We start from the raw sequence: 22,427 nt of genomic DNA on the forward strand, positions 1-22,427 counted from the left end.
ACCACTCCACTCTCATCATCACCCCACACTCTCATCACCACCCCACTCTCATCCTCAACCCCACACTTTCATCACCATCCCACTGTCATCTTCAACCCCCCACTCTCATCTTCAACTCCACACTCTCATCCTCAACCCCACACTCTCACCACCCCACACTCTCATCATCACCCCACTCTCATCCTCCCACTCCCTCTTCTCTCTCATCCCTCCCTCCCTCCCGTTACTGGGGAACTCCAGATGCAGGTGAAGGTCCGGTTTTAAGATGTATTGGCTCCATGTCCGTCCGGGGCAGGATTCAACTGGGATTGGGATTGGGATTGGGATTGTGATTGTGATCTTGATCCGGATGCGGATCTGGCGAAGCGCGGGGTGGGACAGGAGAGTGCGGGAAGTGACGTCCCGGGAGGAGAGCAATGGGCGAGCGGGAGGTTGAGTGCACGGGTTGCGGAGAGGATGCACCGGCATTGGGCCTGGAGCCTGAGCAGGGAGACGACATGGCTGAGAGAGAACTCTGGAGCACGCCCGGAGAAGAGGTGACTCCTGAGCCGGAGGTTTCGAGGCCGGAGGGATTGCGGCGCGCCTCCGGGGACTCGGACGGTGGTAGAAGAAGCGAGGGCTTCATCTTCTACAGGTGGGGGTCTGGGACTGGAGAACTTGGAGCCGAGGCTTTTGAGGTCTGATCAGCACTAGGGTAGCTGGGGGTGGGAAAGGGATGAGATCCGAAGTGCAGAACCCGACCACTGATGTGGAGTCCGGATTAGGTGCACTGTGGCTTCGCTCTGCATTTGTCAACATGCCGGTGGAACTGAGCTTCAAATCTCTGCCCCCCCCCCGCCCCCATAGGTATGAAACATTAGTGATCTCTAGACCCTGTGTCCAAGTTAGTGTTTTTATATTTGGTCCGTCATTAATAGTAATGGTTCTGCTCAGTGTGGAATAGTTTGGAACCTACATCAAAGTTATAAGAGTACCTCTGCATCCCGTATCTGGGGAGTAGCTGAGGATAGAAACCCAGAAATGATATGGTTAATGGCTGGGCAGAGGAGGATTTACCCTGCTATCCAGCGGGATTTTTTGACTTTCCGTTGTGGTTGAATGTACTGGATTGAGAGCAGTAGCTGATCCCTGTGATTAATTTATCAAATTACCCTTTAAGAAGTAGAAGGGTAGGTTAGTAAGTTTGCTGATGACACAAAGGTTGGGGGTGTTGTGAATAGTCTGGAGGGTGGTCAAAGGTTACAGCGGGACATCAATAGGATGCAGAACCTGGCTGAGAAGTGGCAGATGGAATTTAACCCGGATAAGTGGGAAGTGATTCATTTCGGTAGGTCAAATTTGAAGACAGAATATAATATTAATGGTAAGACACTTGGCAGTGTGGGGGATCAGAGAAATCTTGGAGTCCATGTCCATAGGGCACTCAAAAGTTGCTGTGCAGGTTGACAGTATTGTTAAAAAGGTGTATGGTGTGTTGGCATTCATCACCCATGGGAATGTGTTCAAGAACCATGAGGTAATGTTACAGGTACATAAGACCTTGGTCAGACCCCACTTGGAATACAGTACTGTGTTCAGTTTTGGTCACCTCACTACAGGAAGGATGTGGATACTATAGAAAGATTTACAAGGATGTTGCCTGGATTGGAGAGCATGCCTAATGAGAATAGGTTGAGTGAACTTGGGCTTTCTCCTTGGAGCGATGGAGGATGAGAGGTGACCTGATAGAGGTGTATAAGATGATGAGAGGCATTGATGGTGTGGATAGCCAGAGGCTTTTTCCCAGGGCTGAAATGGTTAACACAAGGGGGCATAGTTTTAAGGTGCTTGGAAGTAGGTACAGAGGGGATGTCAAGGGTAAGCTTTTCACACAGTGGTGAGCGTGTGGAATGTACTGCCAGCGATGGTGGTGGAGGCGGATACAATAGGGTACATGGAGCTTAGAAAAATAGAGGACTATGCAGTAGGGTAATTTTAGGCAATTTCTAGAGTCGGTTACATGGTCGGCACAACATTGTGGGCAGAAGGACCTATAATGTGCTGTAGATTTCTATATTCTAAACAGTATAGTGGGAAGTAAATAAAGTATATTCTGACAAAGTGGATTCTAATTTAGAGGGAATGTAAAATTTTCCATTTGGGCAATCAACGTAACTAGAAAAGCTGAAAAGAATGTGATTTATATACTATGCAAGATAGTCATATAAAAATACAGTACAGAACCATTTAAACTGCCCTGTCCCATCAAACTGCATCCAGACCATAGCCCTCCATACCTCTCTTAAATGTTGAAATCGAGCTCGCAAGCACCACTTGCACTTGCAGCTCGTTCCACACTCTCACAACCCTCTGAGTGAAGAAGTTTTCCCTCATGTTCCCCTTAAACTTTTCACCTTTTACCCTTAGCCCATGAACTCAGTGGAAAAAGCCTACATGCATTTATTCCAAGGAATAAAGTCCTAACCGCCAGAACCAGTAACATCCTAGTAAATTCTTGCTGTACTCTTCCAACCTTATTGATGTCTTTCCTGTAGGCAGGTCACCAGAACTGCACACAATACTCCAGATTAGGCCTCATCAACATCTTACACAACTTCAGCATAGCATCCTATCTCCAGTACTCAGTACTTTAATTTATGAAGGCCAATGTGCCTATCTACCTGTGCCTCACATTCATTGAATTATGGACCTTTGTTCTACAGCACACCTCAATGCCCTATTGTTCACTGTGTAAGACCTACTCTGGTTGGTCCTACCAAAGTGCTACACCTTGTATTCCATCCGCCATTAACCAGGGCCTCAATGTCTCTTGAAAACCAAGATTCCCTAAACCTATTATTTTTACCTTTTATTCTGACAGGCATATAAATGCTTTGTACTCTCAAAAATTCACTTTTGAAGGCCTCTTACTTACCAAGTACACCTTTGCCAGCAAACAGCCTGTCCCAATCCACACTTGATACATCCTTTCGCTTTACCATCAAGATTGACAAAAACTTCTATCTCCTGCCCTGTTTCATTCCCTAATAACAGACCAAGTATCACACACTCTCTGTTTGGGACTTTTATGTACTAATTAAAGAAACTTTCTTGATCACATTGACAAACGCTACCCCATGTAGTCTTTTTACAGTGTGGGAGTCTCACTCAGTATGTGGAAATTTAAAATCACCTACTATAATTCTTGGAACTGTCTGTGATCTCTGCTCTATTTGTTCCTCTAAATCCCACAGACTGTTGGGTGGTCTATAGTATAGACCCTTTAACGTGGTCATACCTTTCTTATTCCTTAATTCCACCCATAAAGCCTCACTGGATGAATTCTGTCAGCTATCCAGACTGAACATTTTCCCTGACTAGCAACTTTAATCGCTCATGCTCTGTTGTGTCTAAAACAATGGAAACCCATAATGTTAAGCTACCAGTCCTGCTCCTCCTGCAACCAAGTCTTACTGAAGGCTACAGTATCATAATTTCATGCATTGATCCATGCCCTGAGCTCATTTGCCTTTCCCACAATACTTCTTGTATTGAAATATACGCAACTGAGGATGTTAGTCACACCGTGCTCAACTTTTTGATTCCTAAGTTTGTCTTAACAACATTGGTCTCCCCTGTCTGTTCTGGCACTCTGGTCCCCATTCCCCTGCAACTCTAGTTTAACCACACCTCCCCCCCAGCCCCCCGCAGTACTAGCAAACCTTCCCACTAGGACATTAGTTTCTCTTCCGGTTCAGGTGCAAACTGTCTCTTCTGTACAGATCCCACCTTCCCTGAAAGAGAGCTCAGTGATCCAAAAATCTTATGTCCTCCCTCTTACACCAGCTCCTTAGCCACGTGTTAAACTGTATAATCTTCTTAGTTCTAGCCTCACTAGCATGTGGAACGGTAGCAATCCTGAGGTCACAACCCTGGAGGTTCTGCCTTTTAATTTAGCACCTAATTCCCTGAACTCCCTATGCAGAACCTCATATCTACATGGACCATGGTGTTCACCCTCCCATTTAAGGATGTTGAGGACTCTGACTCTGAGGAGATGTTCTGGACCCTGGTGCCCTGGAGGCAATGGTCCTTGGTCGGAGAGCAAAAACATCCAGCCGATTGCCAGATGCCTTTCTCTTTTTCAGAGACATCCCTTTGTAAAACATGCACATCCTCAATTCCAGGCATACCCTTTGATTCGGAAATGGGGGATTCAGTTTTTCCCCGGCGTTCGTCATTTGGGGAACAATCAGTGCTGCGGTAAGGGCAACTTGTTTCGCAGTTGAGTCAGCTCTGTTATTTCCACGGTCAGTCTCAGTCGTACCTTTAGTGTATGCAGAGCATTTAATAATGGCCAGTTGTGAAGGAAGACAGATGGCGGACCAAAGGTTGTCGATGTAAATTTATTCGTGATGGGCAGGTGACTTAACCCTTAGCTTTCCAAAGTTGATCGAAGTCATGAGGAACTACAAAGGCATATCTAGAGTCTGTAAAAATATTGGGCAATTTTCCAGTGGCTAGGATGCATGCTGTAGTGAGTACAAAGAGTTCAGCTTGCTGCGCCTAGTGAGGAGAAAGAAAGGAAGCAGACTCCACAGTTTCTCTGTCGGAAACAATTGCATAGCCTGCACGGCGCTGGCCTTAGTTGTCTATAAAGGAGCTCCCATCTACATAGAAGACTTAAGTCTGGGTTAGCGAGGGGGACGTCAGTCATGTCAGGTCGGATTTCTGTCAATTGGTGACTTAATTGATCTAGACGTTCAGGTAGGCATTCTAAAAAGGTGGCTGAGTTCACCAGAGAACGGGGGAAAAGTGGAGAAGGGGGTTCTGTAGGAGAAGGACCTCATATCTAGTGCGGATGGGCCTGCATAAGGCCTTGCGGATGTTCATCAGGGCAACTACGTCATGAGAGGTGAGTACGTCCACTGGCTGGTGCAAGATAATGTTACTTGTGACCAGAACCATATTGTATACTGCAGGGAGAATTTGAATACAGGGAGGTAAGCCGGAAGCTACCAGATCGAGTTTCTTGGAGAAGTTGGCGACAGGTCGTTGTCGATGGAAAGGACAACGATGGCACACCCGTCCTTGATTGTCACATAGAGTGCAAAACAGTGATCATATAAGGGCCGGCCCAAGGAGGGGCGCGGTGTTAGGGCTTGCTTGAGGGAAGCAAAATCCTGTTGGGCCTGTTCTGAGAGTCTTGCATTTGGGCGAGGAATAAGGGGTGAGGGATTTGGTGGGTAGGGCAACATCGGGAATCTAAGTGCAGTAGAAATTGGCAAAGCCCAGGAATTTACGCATCCTAGTTAGCGTAGTGTATTAACAGTGGGGGTTAATTAGCACAGGTCAAGGGTGGAATCTGGTACCTTCTGGTCTATTAAGATCTGTACTACATTGGTGCCACACTTGATAACAAAACCTTTTAAAAAGAAATCAATGTTTTTTCCTGACAAATTAACACACTCAATTTTTTTAAGTATAATGTATTGTCCTTAGATTTGTTCAGAATTGGAGAAAATCAAAAACAACCTTTCCTCACAAGGAAAGAAGACAATTATTAAAATATAGAAGATTGCTCTAGCCACCCACTGAATTGTTATGTACTAAAGTTTAAATTAACTTTTTCCCTTTAGATGGCCTTTGTGTTTTGCATTGAAAGACTGAACTATGACACTTCTTTTTGACAAGACCACAGATTGTTAGTACAGCTACAGTGATAAATAATGAATGTCTTTATCTGCTTTGCAACTTCCTAGAAATACTTTGTCTTTGTGAACTACTAACTAATTTTATATGGCTTTCTGAAGCTTGAGTGGATTCTAACCAGTTCATATTGTTGATTTCAACCTTGTCGGCCACTTTGCTGGGCAGGGCTTGGAGGGGGGAGAACAGAGTACTGTGGGGACTGGTTCGCTGCTGCCTACAGTAACCTCCCGATCGTGCAGAATAAATGGCAATAAAGCATTCTAGGAAGTCATCAGGGGGTCTCACCTTTCCTGGATTTACACTCTTAATACCTTAGTTCTATCTATGGAGGGGGCCAGAACGTGGGACAAGGTGTCCGATGTATTTCCAATCACCCGCGGTTCAGTTTGCTCAGTCACAATTAACTGCTCGTAGTTGCCATGTCCGAGCCGAGTGGTGAATCGTGTCTGATCAGTAGGAGTAAGGGTGGCCATAGCCAGGGGGATCAAATCTCGGGAGTTAGTGGAATGAATAGTCGGGACGGTTCTTAAATAATTACAAAACCCTTGGGGGTCGACCTTTTTGTCAGGGATGGCATTCAGAATACCACAGAGTTCGGAAGGGTCCTGGGCTTATGCATTTGCATAGTAGGTGCTTGTCCCGCCGCTCTGGCTTGTGGGTTAGGAACGGTGTTCGTCGGCAATTGACACGAAGCCTGTGTCGGTCCCAGTAAAACCAATGGCCCTTGTTCAGGGGTCCAATCCGGGAAGAAATGGGTATTGGGCTTCCCATCCGTTCTGGAGGAGCTACATCGGTTGGTGGCGATGCAATGACTGTCGAGTTGGTAACTGAGGTACCAGGGTGAGAACCATACAGGGGGTGGGTAACCTGACCATGGTAAAACAGGCGCTGACGCGGCTGCGGATAGTACAGCGAGATTATTAGGTCGTCTTACCCCTTCCCAATCATCAGTATCGTTTGGGGAATCGGTCGGTATGTCTGGGTAGAGGCAGGGTACCCCAGAATTATTTTTATTTTCTATTTCCCTTTTCCCTTTATTTGTTCTTCCATGGCCATTATGTTTTGTCTCTGATACAATTTCTTTCCGTCTCCTTTGTCTGTTTCTGTCCCTTATCCCATTCTTCACAAATTGCTCTCAACTCTTGCCAACTCCTAGGATTGCCTCTTCTATCACATATGTCTATCCCTCTTTGCTTAGTGTTATCGGTTCAACAATTTACTTTATGTCTGTCTTTTATTTCTGCCTTGTGTCACCATAGGCCAATTAGGTGACCCATACTCTTTCCCTGCCTTCACTTTCCATATTCCCTGTTCCGCCTGCCTTATTAAATTTAAAATCAAATGTACCTCCTGCAGGCCAGTTGTCTTTTCCCAAATGTTTAGACAATTGGAATGGCATTTGTCTCAGTTTATTTTCATTGTCTGGATATTTGTCTGTTATTTTCCGTAACGGACTCGAATCACCCATCCTTTTTATTCCCTTTGGGTCCCGTCAGTGGATTTTCCCGCCAAAAAGAGGGAACAAACAGAGTTGTCAGAGAGCAGAGAGGAACCAAGGTTAAAGTTTACCTTGTGGCCCGTTCGTCTCTGATTCACCCTAATGATCCATCAATCCACTTAATTCAGTTTTGGTGAGGTGTCTACCACACATTGGGACCCTGCTCGCAATGCCAAGTGTCAATCTGCCTCTCTACCAGAGGACTTTAGGTTCAGACCCAGGGAATAATTGTCAAACACAGCTTACTTAAAATTACATACTGTTTATTAGCAAGTTTGCGTCTCAGTTGACAAAACAGAGCTCCCGCAAATCTGCAAATCACGTGAGCACCGAGTACTGTCTGGGGCTGCTGTTAAACATTCATTATCACATACATACTCTGATAAGGGTACACAGAGTAGCTTTCTCATGCAACAAGCACTTCTTTGTTCATACATTATTCTCACAGCACGACTTGTGAAGCTGCCAATAAGTCAGTTAGGTCTTAGCCCTTTTATTTCTGTATATAATTCCTCAAATCTACCTACAGCTTTTTCGCCTGCTCTCGCTGAAGCTTGAAGAACTTAAGTTTCAAAATCCCCACTCTAACACTGTTCATACCAACAATAGCCATTCCAACAGAGGCCGCTCCATTTGCCCTGCCTTATCTTGATTTGTTCTTGCCACTCAATCCTGATCGCTGATTGGCCGCTGCTCGTAACACCAAACTGCTGCATATCAATGTCTTATGAACTCAATCAATGAACCTGAGTGAGCTGTGACTTCTCATGCTTCCAATTGCTGATTGGCCACTGCTCATCAATTCATACAGTTTATAATTTCGGCCCTTGTTAATCATCAGAAAAAAAATCAATTCAGATTGTTTACAAAACAGGGACTGCAACTGTTCATACCTTTTATCCTGACTTTTACCAGCTGTATAGATAAGCTCGTTCTTCTGTGTTAAGCCCAGTGTGCTTTCTGCATAGCTTTGAATTATGCAGTAGAGTTCAAAAGAGGATGTAGTTGTCTTTGACAGAAATGGTCTGTATACAGTGTATTTTCGTTCCTGGATTAGATGCATCTTGGAATGCTTAGGAAGGCAGGCAGTTAAGACGATATCACTGCTTTTGGGTGTGCATTCTTCAGCATTAGCTGTGTGTTCTGGATTTGCTTCTCTTATAGCCCTTCAGCCCTGAGTCATTGTTTTTGTATATTTTTACAGAATAATAATGTCACTTTTTTGCTGTTCCACTTTTGTAATTAGAACCCCACAACTCTGGGCATTGTTCTGTGATTATTACAAAAATTCACAAATATATACTTCGCAGAACTTTCCAACAAGGCATCTCCATAATGAGTTATGTAAATTACATGATGGATCCCTGCCTTTGAGTCCATATCCTCCTTAATATGCTGATATTCTGAGGTGACTTTGCATGTCTCAGCATTCCTAACCTTTACAAATATTTAAGTTTTAACTGCAAGATACTCCTTTGTGTCTATTCAAAGCAGGTCTTGTCAGTCCGTAAGACCATAAGACAAAGGAGCAGAAGTCGGCCATTCGGCCCATCGAGTCTGCTCAGCCATTTTATCATGAGCAGATCCATTCTCCCATTTAGTCCCACTCCCCTGCCTTCTCACCATAACCTTTGATGCCCTGGCTACTCAGATACTTATCAATCTCTGCCTTAAATACACCCAATGACTTGACCTCCACTGCTGCCCGTGGCAACAAATTACATAGATTCACCACCCTCTGGCTAAAAAAATTTCTTCGCATCTCTGTTCTGAAAGGGCGCCCTTCATTCCTTAACTTATGCCCTCTCGTACTAGACTCCCCCATCATGGGAAATAACTTTGCCACATCCACTCTGTCCATGCCTTTCAACATTCGAAATGTTTCTATGAGGTCTCCCCTCATTCTTCTAAACACCAAGGAATACAGTCCAAGAACAGACAAACGTTTCTCATATATTAACCCTCTCATTCCCAGAATCATTCTAGTGAATCTTCTCTGTACTCTCTCCAATGTCAGCACATCCTTTCTTAAATAAGGAGACCAAAACTGCCCACAGTACTCCAAGTGAGGTCTCACCAGCGCCTTGTAGAGCCTCAACATCACATCCCTGCTCCTGTACTCTATTCCTCTAGAAATGAATGCCAACATTGCATTCGCCTTCTTCACCACCGACTCAACCTGGAGGTTAACCTTAAGGGTATCCTGCACGAGGACTCCCAAGTCCCGTTGCATTTCAGAACTTTGAATTCTCTCCCCATTTAAATAATAGTCTGCCCGTTTATTTCTTCTGCCAAAGTGCATAACCATACACTTTCCAACATTGTATTTCATCTGCCACTTCTTTGCCTATTCTTCCAATCTACCCAAGTCTCTCTGCATACTCTCTGTTTCCTCAGCACTACCGGCCCCTCCACCTATCTTCCTATCATCAGCAAACTTAGCCACAAAGCCATCTATTCCATCCTTCAAATCGCTGATGTACAACGTAAAAAGAAGCGGCCCCAACACAGACCCCTGTGGAACACCACTGATAATCGGCAGCCAACCAGAATAGGATCCCTTTATTCCCACTCTCTGTTTCCTGCCAATCAGCCAATGCCCTATCCACATATGTAACTTTCCCGTAATTCCATGGGCTCTTATCTTGTTAAGTAGCCTCATGTGTGGCACCTTGTCAAAGGCCTTCTGCAAATCCAAATATACAACATCCGCTGCATCTCCCTTGTCTAGCCTACTTGTAATTTCCTCAAAAAATTGTAATAGGTTTGTCAAGCAGGATTTTCCTTTAAGGAAGCCTTGCTGAGTTCTGCCTATCTTGTCATATGCCTCCAGGTACTCTGTAACCTCATCCTTGACAATCGACTCCAACAACTTCCCAACCACCGATGTCAAGCTAACAGGTCTATAATTTCCTTTTTGCTTCCTTGCCTCCTTCTTAATAGCGGAGTGACATTTGCAATCTTCCAGTCCTCCGAAACCATGCCAGAATCTATCAACTTTTGAAAGATCATCGCTAATGCCTCTGCAATCTCCACAGCTACTTCCTTCAGAACACGAGGGTGCATTCCATCTGGTCCAGGAGATTTATCTACCTTTGGATTATTCAGTTTCCTGAGTACTTTCTCTGTTGTAATTGTGACTGTGCACACTTCTCTTCCCTGCCACCCTTGAGTGTCCGGTATACTGCTGATGTCTTCCTCAGTGAAGACTGATGCAAAATACTCGTTCAGTTCCTCTGCCATCTCCTTATCTCCCATTACAATTTCTCCAGCATCATTTTCTATCGGTCCTATATCTACTCTCACCTGTCTTTTACTCTTTATATACTTGAAAAAGCTTTTAGTATCCTCTTTGATATTATTTGCAAGCTTCCTTTCAAAGTTCATCTTTTCCCTCTTAATGACCTTCTTAGTTTCCTTTTGTAAGCTTTTAAAAACTTCCCAATCCTCTGTCTTCCCACAATTTTTGCTTCCTTGTATGCCCTCTCCTTTGCTTTAACTTTGGCTTTGACTTCTCTTGTCAGCCATGGTTGCATCCATTTTCCATTTGAAAATTTCTTTTTTTTGGAATATACCTGTCTTGCACCTTCTTCATTTCTCACATAAACTCCAGCCACTGCTGCTCTGCCGTCTTTCCCGCCAGTGTCCCTTTCCAGTCAACTTTGGCCAGTTCCTCTCTCATGCCACTATAATTACTTTTACTCCACTGAAATACCGACACATCGGATTTCGATTTCTCTTTTTCAAATTTCACAGTGAACTCAATCATGTTATGATCGCTGCCTCCTAAGGGTTCCTTCACCTCAATCTCTCTAATCACCTCCGGTTCATTACACTATACCCAATCCAGTACAGCTGATCCCCTAGTGGGCTCAACAACAAGCTGTTCTAAAAAGCCATTTCGCAGAGACTCTACAAATTCTCTCTCTTGAGATCTAGTGCCGACCTGATTTTCCCAATCCACTTGCATGTTAAAATCCCCCACAATTATCATAATACTGCCCTTCTGACAAGCCTTTTCTATTTCCTGTTGTAATTTGTAGTCCACATCACTGCAGCTGTTTGGAGGCCTGTATATAACTGCCATCAGGGTCCTTTTACCCCTGTGATTTCTTAGCTCAACCCATAAAGATTCTGCACCTGCTGATCCTATGTCTCCTCTTTCTAATGATTTGATATCATTTCTTACCAATAAAGCCACGTCTCCCCCTCTGCCTACCTTCCTATCCTTCCAATACACCGTGTATCCTTGGATGTTCAGCTCCCAGAGACGTGCATCCTTTAGCCACGTCTCAGTGATGGCCATAATATCATACCTGCCAATCTGTAGCTGTACGACAAGATCATCCACCTTATTCCTTTTGCTGCGTGCATTTAAGTATAACACCTTAAGAACTGTATTTGGTACTTTTTGCTTTGATTGCACTGTAACTCATCCCAATGGGTACAAATTTGCCCCATCACCTGCCTGTCTTTCCTGACATCTTTACTGCTCACTACCTTAGATTTATTTCTGTTTTCCCCTTCCTCCGCTCTATCATTCCGGTTCCCATCCCCCTGCCAAATTAGTTTAAACCCTCCCTAACAGCTCTATTAACCTTCCCGCCAGGATACTGGTCCCCTTCGGGTTCAGGTGTAACCTGTCCATTTGGAACAGGTCAGGTTATGGAACATCTTCTAAAACTGGACAGTTTGTGTGAATTAATATTATGATTCTTTAATATACAAATAGCGGTGAGGAATATTAATGAAATGTCACCCTCTCTCTAGGAACCGGAAGGAATGGGCTGATATTAAGCCTGTTCCACAGGATGATGGGCCTCATCCAGTTGTTCAGATAGCTTATTCTGAGAACTGTAAGTATTTAATTAAGAATGCAATTAGTTATATAGAATAATTCATACTAATTTGATGACATCAAGAAGTTTTTGTCTCTTTTATTGTGCTGTCTAAAGGTTACTATACATAGTTTAACTGGCATCAGGATCTGTTTGCCCATTACTCTGGTCATCCTCTTCCAGTCCACGAATACAGTAAACTAATGTTTGTTTATATAAACCCTCTCACTGTATTATCCTGTCATTTGTCCTACCCTCAAGTATTTGACTTTATATTGCAGCCTTTACCAACCTTTTTGCCTTGAAGGAATTCTAGAAATAATTTTCAGGTCTCAGGGAACCCCTGCGTAAAAATTATATCTACAACTCAAGAAAAGTTAGTGTGATCAGTAAGTTGTAGATATAATTATCCAAAAGTACTTGTCAATGTCCTTTGAGTAGAGAATGAATTTTTAGCCAACCTTTCTTAGGGGGAAAAAAGCAAGTAATTAAGCTTAGCTTACATTTCTCAAAATTAATCTTTTTCTTTCCCTTTCATAAATTTTTAAAACTCATAAGGCAAACATCATAAATTTCTGCTTTTAATAAGACTCGAGACTATCTGATAACCTTCCTCGCTCTCAAGCCCAAGCAGCTGTGGAAACATTTCAAGATTTCCTTTTGCAACATGATTTTTCCAAAGATTCAGTTTCCTTTTAAATCCAAGAATCTTGTCAAAACATTTTCTCCAGGACCTTGTGGAGATTTGTTCAACCGGTTCATATAATGAAAAATGTCTGCTAGATAGGTTAGTTTCTGCAGCCATTCTTCATCTTCAAAGCACTTGGCAAAATCTGGCTTACTATTTTCTTGAACATTCCTCTGCTAAGCCACCGGATTTCTGTATATAGCAGGAGATTGGTGAGCTCTTTTCCATGTTTTCACACTTTTTTTTAAACGTTCTAGAATGAACTGGTCTTTGTTTAATAAAGTTAACCATTATAGTAGCATCATCCAGAATTTTCTTCATTTCATCTCCGAGTTTTTGACATCAGCACCTCTTTGTGAAGAAAGTGTGTTGTGACGATGTCAGGATTTTCTTTTTTTTTAACAAGAGAAACAAATCCTCTCATAGATCCAACCATTGATGGTGCACCATCAGTACAGATGCCAACACAGTTCCTCCAAGACAGACCTTTTGCTTCCATATATGAAGACAGAACATTAAATATATCTTGGCCTTTGCTTATTTCAGGTAGCTCTTTGTAACAGAAAAAGTTTTCTTGAATTTCACCATCATTTACAAATCTTACAAATGCTACAAATTGACATTTATTGGTGAAACCTGTTGATCATCAACCTGGATAGAGAAGCTGTTGTTTTTCAGTTTATCACAAAAAACTTTTCAGCATCATGTGACATGTCATTAATACATCAAATTATCATATTGCTTGAGAGTGAAGCCTTTCCAATTTCTCGTACTGCATCTTGTCCTAATACGGGTTAATAAAATAGAAAAAAGTATGGCATAATAAATAACTAAACGGGAAAACCACAGAAGATACGAAAACTTCACAATACCATTCACTTCTAACCTATGTTTTTCACCTTTTGCAATGTTTATAACAACAGCAAGGCAGCAGGCCAGCAGCTGAGTCATCATGCGTAAAAATTCCTTCTTTAGAATGAAAATTTCTCTCCAATTTTGTAATAAACCAGTAAAGTTTGTTCGCTCCCATTGCGGTCAGTGGACGGTTCATGGGAGAAGGTGGGAGAGATAATTTGGGAGGGAGAGGCTGACATCACAACCCAAGTTGGGCGAGTCTGTTCAATGCTCAGAAGATGCACTTCACACTCCTCATCAGTCTACTGTCCTCCCCTCCCGTACAATACAGCGCTCACCAATTATCAGTGGCTTCCCCTATCTCGTGTCAAAAACTGAGAGTGGGCTCAATCAAGTAAACACGGTCCTACTGCACACTGCCACACTGGGCTGAGAGATCTCTAACGAGATTGCTGACAGGGCTGCTCGGTCACTGCCCATCAATGTGCGTGCTAGCTACACACGTTGCACTAAGTTTTTTTAAAAATCACAGTCTCTTGCAAAACCCCAGTTGAGAAACTCTGCTATATTGTACAGCATAGGAATAATCCCTTTGACTCACCATGCCCATGCTGATCTTTTAGCCCATCACTACTGATCGCAATTTAATTGTGAATTCATCAGCATTAGGTTTGCTTTCTGTAATTCCTGCAGCTCTCTTTATTCCATAAGTTTTGTTTTATGATGATTTTTTTGATCAAGCTTTTGGTCATCCATTTGAACTATATGAATATCTGTTCCTTTGGCTTGTTATTCATGTCCTTTCTGCTTTCTGAAATACGTGGGGGTTTCTTTTCCACATTTAAAAAGCATAATCATAAATAGTAGGTTGTTGTTGCCATTATGTTTTATTGAACGTGTTATGGCCTTTCTCTGAAAGCTTGGATTTTAAATAATTAGAATGTTTATCAATAAATTAACTGAATATAAAGTTACATGGCTGGCATGTGTACCTACAAAATACAGTACATTTACATACCTAGCCTTCTCTGACAGCACCTTCCAAAGCAGTCTCTATCACCAAGAAGGTCAATAGCAACAGATGCATAGGAACATTACCACCTGCAGTTTCCCCTTCAAATCACATACCATTTCATGTTGAAAATACATCATTCCTTCATCATCGCTGCGTCTAAATTCTGGAATACCTTTGCCATCTGCACTTTGGGAGTACTTGGAAAACTTTCACCAAAAAGAGTTAGGTGGTCCAAGAAAATGGCTCACCACAAGCTTCATGGGTGGTTGGTGATGGGCAATAAAGTACTGGTCGTGCCAGTCACACATAGGTCCTTAAAAAAAAATTAAAAACCAACAAGTAACAGGGTGATTTGCATGAAACGTTTGCCTAAAATTTGCTTAATTCTGTATAAATTCACTTACTAGTAATTGGAAAGTGTGTTAGCTGTGAACTTCAACTTTCTAACATTGTGTTTTTTCTTCCAGTTAAAGATGTATATGACTACTTTAGGGCTGTGCTAAAGCTTGATGAACGGAGTGAACGGGCACTCAGTCTAACAACAGATGCAATAGAGCTCAATGCTGCAAATTATACAGTATGGTAAGGCAATTGAAGCTGATAATTTTTTTTCTAGGTGGGAAAGTAAGAGCAAATATTCCATTAATCTAAACCAATGAAATTTGGAGCATAAACACAAGAGATTCTGCACATGCAGAAAATCCAAAGCAACTTGCATAAAGTACTGGAGGAACACCGCAGGTCAGCATCTATGGAAAGGAAAAAACTGTCAATGTTTTGGGCCAAAACCGTTCTTCAGGACTCATTTGGATTATTTTGATTTTTATGTCATTACTTATCAGTTGAGCAAGTTTGCTGTTTGATTTTTGTTTTTGTTAAAGTAAGATGAATAAGAAAAAAATGTTGATCTCTTCATTTTAGACTTCGTGTTAATTTATTCCACTTTTTGATTTATTAAAGTAAAGGAGGTGTCTGATGAGTAATTTTTTGCACAAATGACAGTGCAAGAATATTGCGGATGAGTTAAAAACCTCTCAAATCTTAGTATTCTGATATCTTAATGTTCTGATCTTAAAGAGCATTTTATTACTGGAAAGTTAGGAATGTAGAAGTTAACTGTGCAGTGGCTGTAATGTGCCTTTGGAAAATGTTACGTATATTTGCTCTTGGAATATTAAGATTCCAGAGGTTTTTTTAAAACTCACTTGTAATATTCTTGCACTGTCATCTTGAACTGCTGCAGCCCTTGTACTGGATCATTATACTGAAATCTTCTTACTAACGATAAATTAGAAGAGACATACTTCTCATAAGATTAGTGTTCTCATCCTCTTGATGGCAGAGATTAACAGAAGAAACCAAAGTTGTCAATGTAGTTTTTGTATTCTGGAAAGATTTTGGAGGAAATTTGTGGTGAAGTGTATTTTTCTGTGAAAATTCAATTATCAGTTAGAGTCAGAATCATACAGGCCCTTTGGCCAGCACATTTTCGACAACCATTGCACTTATCTTGACTAATCTCATTTACTGGCTATAGATCCAAACCCGTGGTTGTTCAGGTGCTTGTCTAGGTGTTTCCTAAATGCTGTGAAAATATCTGCCTCCACCAGCTCCTTTGGCAGTGCAAGTTAGATTCCAACCATTCAACTAAAAAAAAATCAGCTCCGGATCCCCTGTAAAATTACTTCTGACCTTAAATCTCTAGTCCTTGACATCCCCACCAATGAAAAACGCAGCTTACTATCTACCTTTTCCACCCCCTCTAATTTCATATACTTCTCAGATCACTCCTCAACCTCATCTAGTTCATGGACAGCAGACTGAGTTTATCCACTCACGGATCTGATTGCACTGGAGAGAGGCTTTGGCAAGAAGTTGTCAGGGTTGGAGGACTTTAATCATACAGGTAGGATTGACTGTGTTTGATTTTCCTTGAGCGCAAGAGATTCAGGGATGACCTGTTAGAGGTATATAAAATTATAAGAGGTTCAGGGTAGATAATCCAAATCTTTTCCCCATGGTAGTGGTATCAAAAATAAGAGGGCTTAGGTTTAAGATGAGAGGAAGAAGTTTTAAAGTAGTGGTCACCAACCTTTTTAAGCCCAAGATCCCCTACCTTGACCTCAGTGAAAGGCAAAATCTACCTACTAAATTGTATAGAGAAAAAACAGCTCAGATTGTACTTCCAATTTGAGGCCTTTTATTTGGGCGAATTGTGTTTGAATTACACAAAATACTTTTGTCAAACTTTCAAATTAATTCAAACAAGAATACACTGTAACTAGCATATCAAACAGGCCATAGCTGTCTTTCTTTAAGAATATTACAATACTTAACACCTTTAATTCTAAGTTTCATTATTTAATTTTATTTCAACACGAAAAATAAATGAATAAAAATTGACTGTTGCACTCAGTGTGATGACTGGGGCTGAATACTTTCTGCTAATTCCCTGAAATTTGGCTCATAACTGCAGACAGCCAGTCTGAGACAGTCTGTGAGGTGTAGGGTTGCCAACTGTCCCGTATTCCCCCCGCCAAGGTAGAGCATTCCTATGAAACCTTGCATGCTGAAATGCTTTACGCTGAAGAAGCAATTACCATTATATGGAAAAAAATTTTGAGCATTCCCAGACCCAAAAAATAACCTACCAAATCATACCAAATAACACATAAAACCTAAAATAACACTAACATATAGTAAAAGCAGGAATGATATGATAAATACACAGCCTGTATAAAGTAGAAATAATGAAAATTAAGCCAAAACTGATTCGTGGGGTAAAAAAAATTGGCACGTATGCGCATGTGCACACAGGTGCCCACGCAAGACTTCATGGTCATGGTAGCCTTTCTCGGGGTAAACACAAATGTCCTGGGATTTGACTGCTACTTTTGTCTCTTATTTGGGAGTGAGAAAGTTGGCAACCCTAGTGAGGTGTTTGTCAGTAAGTCAGCTCCTGTACTTAGATTTAATAATTTTCATCTGAGAAAATGCAATTTTACATAGATAAGTTGACCCAAAGTAGGCACTGACTTTTAGTGGTATAAAACCAACGTGCACACCGCGCATTGCTCGGCCCCATCAGTAGTAATTGCCACCAGTTTATGAATGGGGATGTCATTTTCACGGACATTTTTTTTAAACTCATTGTAAATATCCTCACCTCTCGTTCTTTCCTTTAATTGCAAAAGAGTGAGGAAGTCCTCCTTTGTTGTAAAATCCTGGAAAGCTATTCTGACAAATACAACAAGCTGAGCTGTTTGCATTACATCCAGGGATTCATTGAACTGTAGTGAAAAATATCCACGTCCTCTGATGGTGACTCTACCCTCCTTGTCACTGTTGCAGGGCCAAGCAGTATATTATGTATTGCGGTTGTGATGCCGTTTTTATTTTTTAAAGTCATTAAAAACAGTCTCTGCGGTAATGACCATTGCTTCCTTGAATAAATTGCCATCTGTAAAAGGCTTCTTGTGTTTAGCCAAAAGGTGACTTACACGAAATGATGCTTCAATAGCAGCTTTATTTTGAGCAGCATGTTTTGTGGAAAACGATTGCTGGGCCTTCAACCCCAATTTCAGCTCAACTTTCCAGGCACGAATTGCACTCTCTGAGGAGTAGGTGTCTTTAAATTTCTGGTGGTTGGTTTTGCGGTGCTGCTCCAGATTCCCTCTTTTAGTCAGTGCTTGTGTTTGGTGGCACAACATACATACACACTTGTCTTTCACCAAGGTAAATAGAAATTCCTCTTCCCATTCTGGATGGAAATTATATGTCTTCGCCTTCTTTTGTGGAGCCTCCGCTATGCTATCAGGATATCACGAGCGATTGCCGATTGCGTCGCCTCTGATCTGGGTCGACATTTACGTGCCGGGCGGCACCTAATTAATTTGCTTGTTTATTTCGGCTTTTTTTCTTAAAGATGTGCTGTGTGCATCCCGACTACCGCTGCACCACTGTGTGCTTCGCGGCCCGGAGGTTGGGGACCACTGCTGTATATTGAAGTTTGCGACAGTCTGTATTCTTATCTAATCTGATTGGTCACTTTGATGCAGCACAGGCTACGCTGAAAACGCGGTGCATGGTGGGGGAACTACGCACATGCGCACTGGGCAGAAAGAACGGAACTAAACCCCCGCAACCCGGAAACAAACTCTTTGCAAACAGCTTTTTAGCGAAAATATTGCTATATTACCATTATCCTAATTAGTATTACTTACTTTTATAATGCTCACATTATAACAGTATTTGTGTATTTACTTTAGATTTTTCTTCGGGATCTACTGGGAAAGTCTCAAAGATTGACCGGTCGATCGCAATCGACGGGTTGGTGACCCCTATTTTGAAGGGTATTTGAAGTGAAAAATTTCAGAGAGTGGTTGATATCTGGAACTTACTGATACAGGATGTGGCAGTCATTTACATTAACTGTATTTTATTTAGACAGGCTGTTGAACAGCAAGGCATAAGAGGATAAGGCCTGATTAGAAGCAAAAGGGATGAGGTCAACATGAATGTGGTGGACCGAATGTGCTGTTCAGTGCTATGGCTCTAAGATGTCATTATTGAAATCTCCAGTCTAGTCCACATCCTGATGAATCTCTTTTGCATTCTCTCCAGTGAAATCACATGCTTCTTATAGTGTGGTGACCAGAACTGTACAAAATTCTCCATGTGTGGCATGATATCCCAGTTCTTTTATTCTATGCCATGATTGATGAAGGCAAGCATCCCAAAAGCCTTCTTCACCATACAGGCACTGTCACTGCCACCAGTGGACTTCAGCTCCGATCATCAACGCTTCTGAAGGCTCTACCATTTATTGTTGGTTGTCCTACCCTTGATTGTTTTCCCAAAACTCATTAAGATTCAGGACCTGGGGTTCTGTACCTCCCAGTACGACTGGATGCTCAACTTCCTCATCAGCAGAACTTCTCCTCACAATCATCAACACAGGTGCAGTTAAGCTTGCATGCTTAGTCCCGTGCTCTACTCTCAATATATGCATGACTCTGGCTAAGAACAGCTCCGGTGTTATCTTCCAATTTGCTAATAACAATACTGTTGTTGGACAAATCGCAGGTGGCAATGAGTCAGCTTAGCGGAGTGAGACAGGGCATCTGGTTAAGTGCTGCCATGGTGACAAACTCGCTTAATGTCAGCCAAATGAAAGAGTGATCATTGGCTTGTGGAAGAGGGAAGGAAGGTAAACATTTTCAGTCTATGTTGGGAGATCAGAAATGGAGAGAGTCAGCAGCTTTAAATTTCTGGGTGTTAACATATCAGACAACCTGTCCTGGGCTCAGCGATTGGATACAATCAAAAGGAAAACGCATCAATGTCTTTACTTTCTTAGGAGGTTAAGAAAGTTCAGCTTGCCACTGAGCACTCTGGAAAAAAAGCTTGTACTGATACACCTGACTGGTTGCATTATGGTCTGGTATGACAATATGAAGGCACGGGGACATAAAAAGCTCCAGAGAATAGTGGACTCTGCCCATTATACCACAGCCACATTCTTCCCTAGCACTGGTAATATCTGTAGGAGACACTGCCTCAGGAAGGCAAAGATCTGTCATCAAAGATCCTTGCCACTCAGGCCACACCATCTTTCTGCAGCTGCCATTAGGCAGGAATACAGAAACACAAAATGAGTTTCAAGAACAGCTACCTCCCTTCAACCATCTGTTCTCGAACCAGTTGGCTAAATCTTAATCATTACAGTATGATCACTGCACTAAAATGGTCTTTGCTTTTCCTTTGTTCTAATTCAGAATTGTGTTTATTATCACTATCATATATGATGTGAAGTCTGTTGTTTTGTGGCATCGACACACTGCAAAAACATAAAGTTACTATAAATTACACAATTAAATAAATAGTGCAATAAGAAGGAACAACAAGGTCATGTTCATGAGGTAGTTTTTGATAGGGTCCCACATGGAAGCCTGGTCTGTAAGGTCAGATCCAATAAGATCCAGGTTGAGCAAGGAAATTGGATACAAAATTTGCTTGGTGATAGGTGCCATGGGGTCAGAGGCCTGTGACCTGTAATCCACCACAGGGATCAGTGTGGGTCCTCAGTTGTTTTTCCTTACGCTGATGATCTGACTGAGAATGTAGATGGCACAACTAGTAAGTTGCTGATGTGTAGTGAACGGTGAAGTATGTTGTCTAAGATCAGGATCTTGATCATATGGGAAGCTGGACAAAGAAGTAGCAGATGGAATTTAACTCAAGTGCAAAGTGATGCATTTTGGGAAGTCAAACTAGGGCAGGACATACTCCCTGGGATCCTGCTATTCATTGTGTACTAATGAATGGAGAAACCTTGTGGTACAAGTACACAAACAACAGGAATTCTGCAGATGCTGGAAATTCAAGCAACACACATCAAAGTTGCTGGTGAACGCAGCAGGCCAGGCAGCATCTCAAGGAAGAGGTACAGTCGACGTTTCAGGCTGAGACCCTTCGTCAGTCCTGACGAAGGGTCTCGACCTGAAACGTCGACGGTACCTCTTCCTAGAGATGCTGCCTGGCCTGCTGTGTTCACCAGCAACTTTGATGTGTGGTACAAGTACACAGTTCCCTGAAAGTGACAACACAGATAGACAGAGTAGTGTAGAAAGCACAGAGCCTGCTTGCCTTCATCAACCAAGACATTGAATGCAAGACTTGGGATGCCATATTTACTGTTGTACAAAATGTTGATTAGGCCACATTTGGAGTAATGTACTCAGTTCTAATCGTTACAATATAGGAAAGATGTGATGGAACTTGAGAGGGTGCAGTAAAGATTCTCAAGTATGTTTTGAGGATTGGAGGGCTTGAATTATCAGGAGAGATAGGATAAGTTGGGTATGTTTTCCCTAAGGCAAAGAAAGCTGAGGGGTGACATGATAAAGGTCTATAAAATTATGAAAGGGATAGATATGGTTGATTGCCAGAGTCTGTGTCCAAAATTAGGTTTAAGGTGAGAGGGAGTAGATTTAAAGGGGATTTAAGGGATAGATTTTTCATATTTGGTATCTGAAAAGAGCTGCCAGTGAAACTGGTAGAAGTATTAATAGTAGTAACATTTAAGGAGCATCTGGATAGGTACTTGAATGTGCAGGGCACAGATATGAAATTAATGCAGGCAGGTGGGATTGGTGATTGATGATCAATGGTGGACCAAAGGGCCTGTTTTTATGTTTTATGACTCTGGAAGTCTGTGACTACAACAGATTCATTCAGAAAAATAACCCTCTGCTTCTGGAACCAACAGGAATAAACACTCAACGTTTTGGGCTGAGACTCATCATCGGGACACCTGAAGAAACATCTCAGCTCAAAACAGCAACTGTTTGTTCCTGTCCGCAAATGCTGCCTCACCGGCTGTGTTCCTGGCATTTTGTGTATGTTACTCTGGATTTATGTATCTGTAGAATCTCTTGCGTTTATGCTTCGATTATCAAACCATATTTGGATCCACTTTGTTAGCTTGCTCTGAATCCCAGGAGCACTAATCTTTCTTGCTGGACCTTGTCAAAGACTTGACTGAAGCACATGTGCACAACAACTACTACACTGCCTCATCAATATACTTAGTTACCTCCTCAAACAAAAACTTTTTGTCAAATTAGTGTGACAGGATTTCACATGAACAAAGCTCTACTGACTATCCCTAATCAATCCGTGCCTTTGCAATTGTAGATAAATGCAGTTCCTTTTTTTGTTCGCAATTACCTGGATTATCTCTGCTGTCCTTGTAGAAGGAAGGAACTGTAATATAGGATGTTGACTGTCCATTTCCCTCCATAGATGCTTCCTGACCCGTTGAGTTACTCCAATGCTTTG

General features: G+C 42.1%; 1 protein-coding gene across 1 annotated transcript in view; it reads left to right on the top strand.

Moving 5' to 3' along the window:
• The first annotated feature begins 405 nt into the window (after window positions 1-405).
• fnta (farnesyltransferase, CAAX box, alpha) overlaps window positions 406-22,427 on the top strand; it is a 31,233-nt gene continuing 9,211 nt past the window's right edge. Inside the window, exons 1-3 of the mRNA XM_063045090.1 lie at window positions 406-634; window positions 11,960-12,045; window positions 15,053-15,167. Coding sequence (XP_062901160.1) covers window positions 417-634; window positions 11,960-12,045; window positions 15,053-15,167 — 419 coding nt within the window. The 5' untranslated portion in view covers window positions 406-416. The remainder of the gene's footprint in view (window positions 635-11,959; window positions 12,046-15,052; window positions 15,168-22,427) is intronic.

The sequence above is a fragment of the Mobula hypostoma genome, chromosome 4 (assembly GCF_963921235.1).
Source record: "Mobula hypostoma chromosome 4, sMobHyp1.1, whole genome shotgun sequence".
Classification (NCBI taxonomy): Eukaryota; Metazoa; Chordata; class Chondrichthyes; order Myliobatiformes; family Myliobatidae; genus Mobula; species Mobula hypostoma.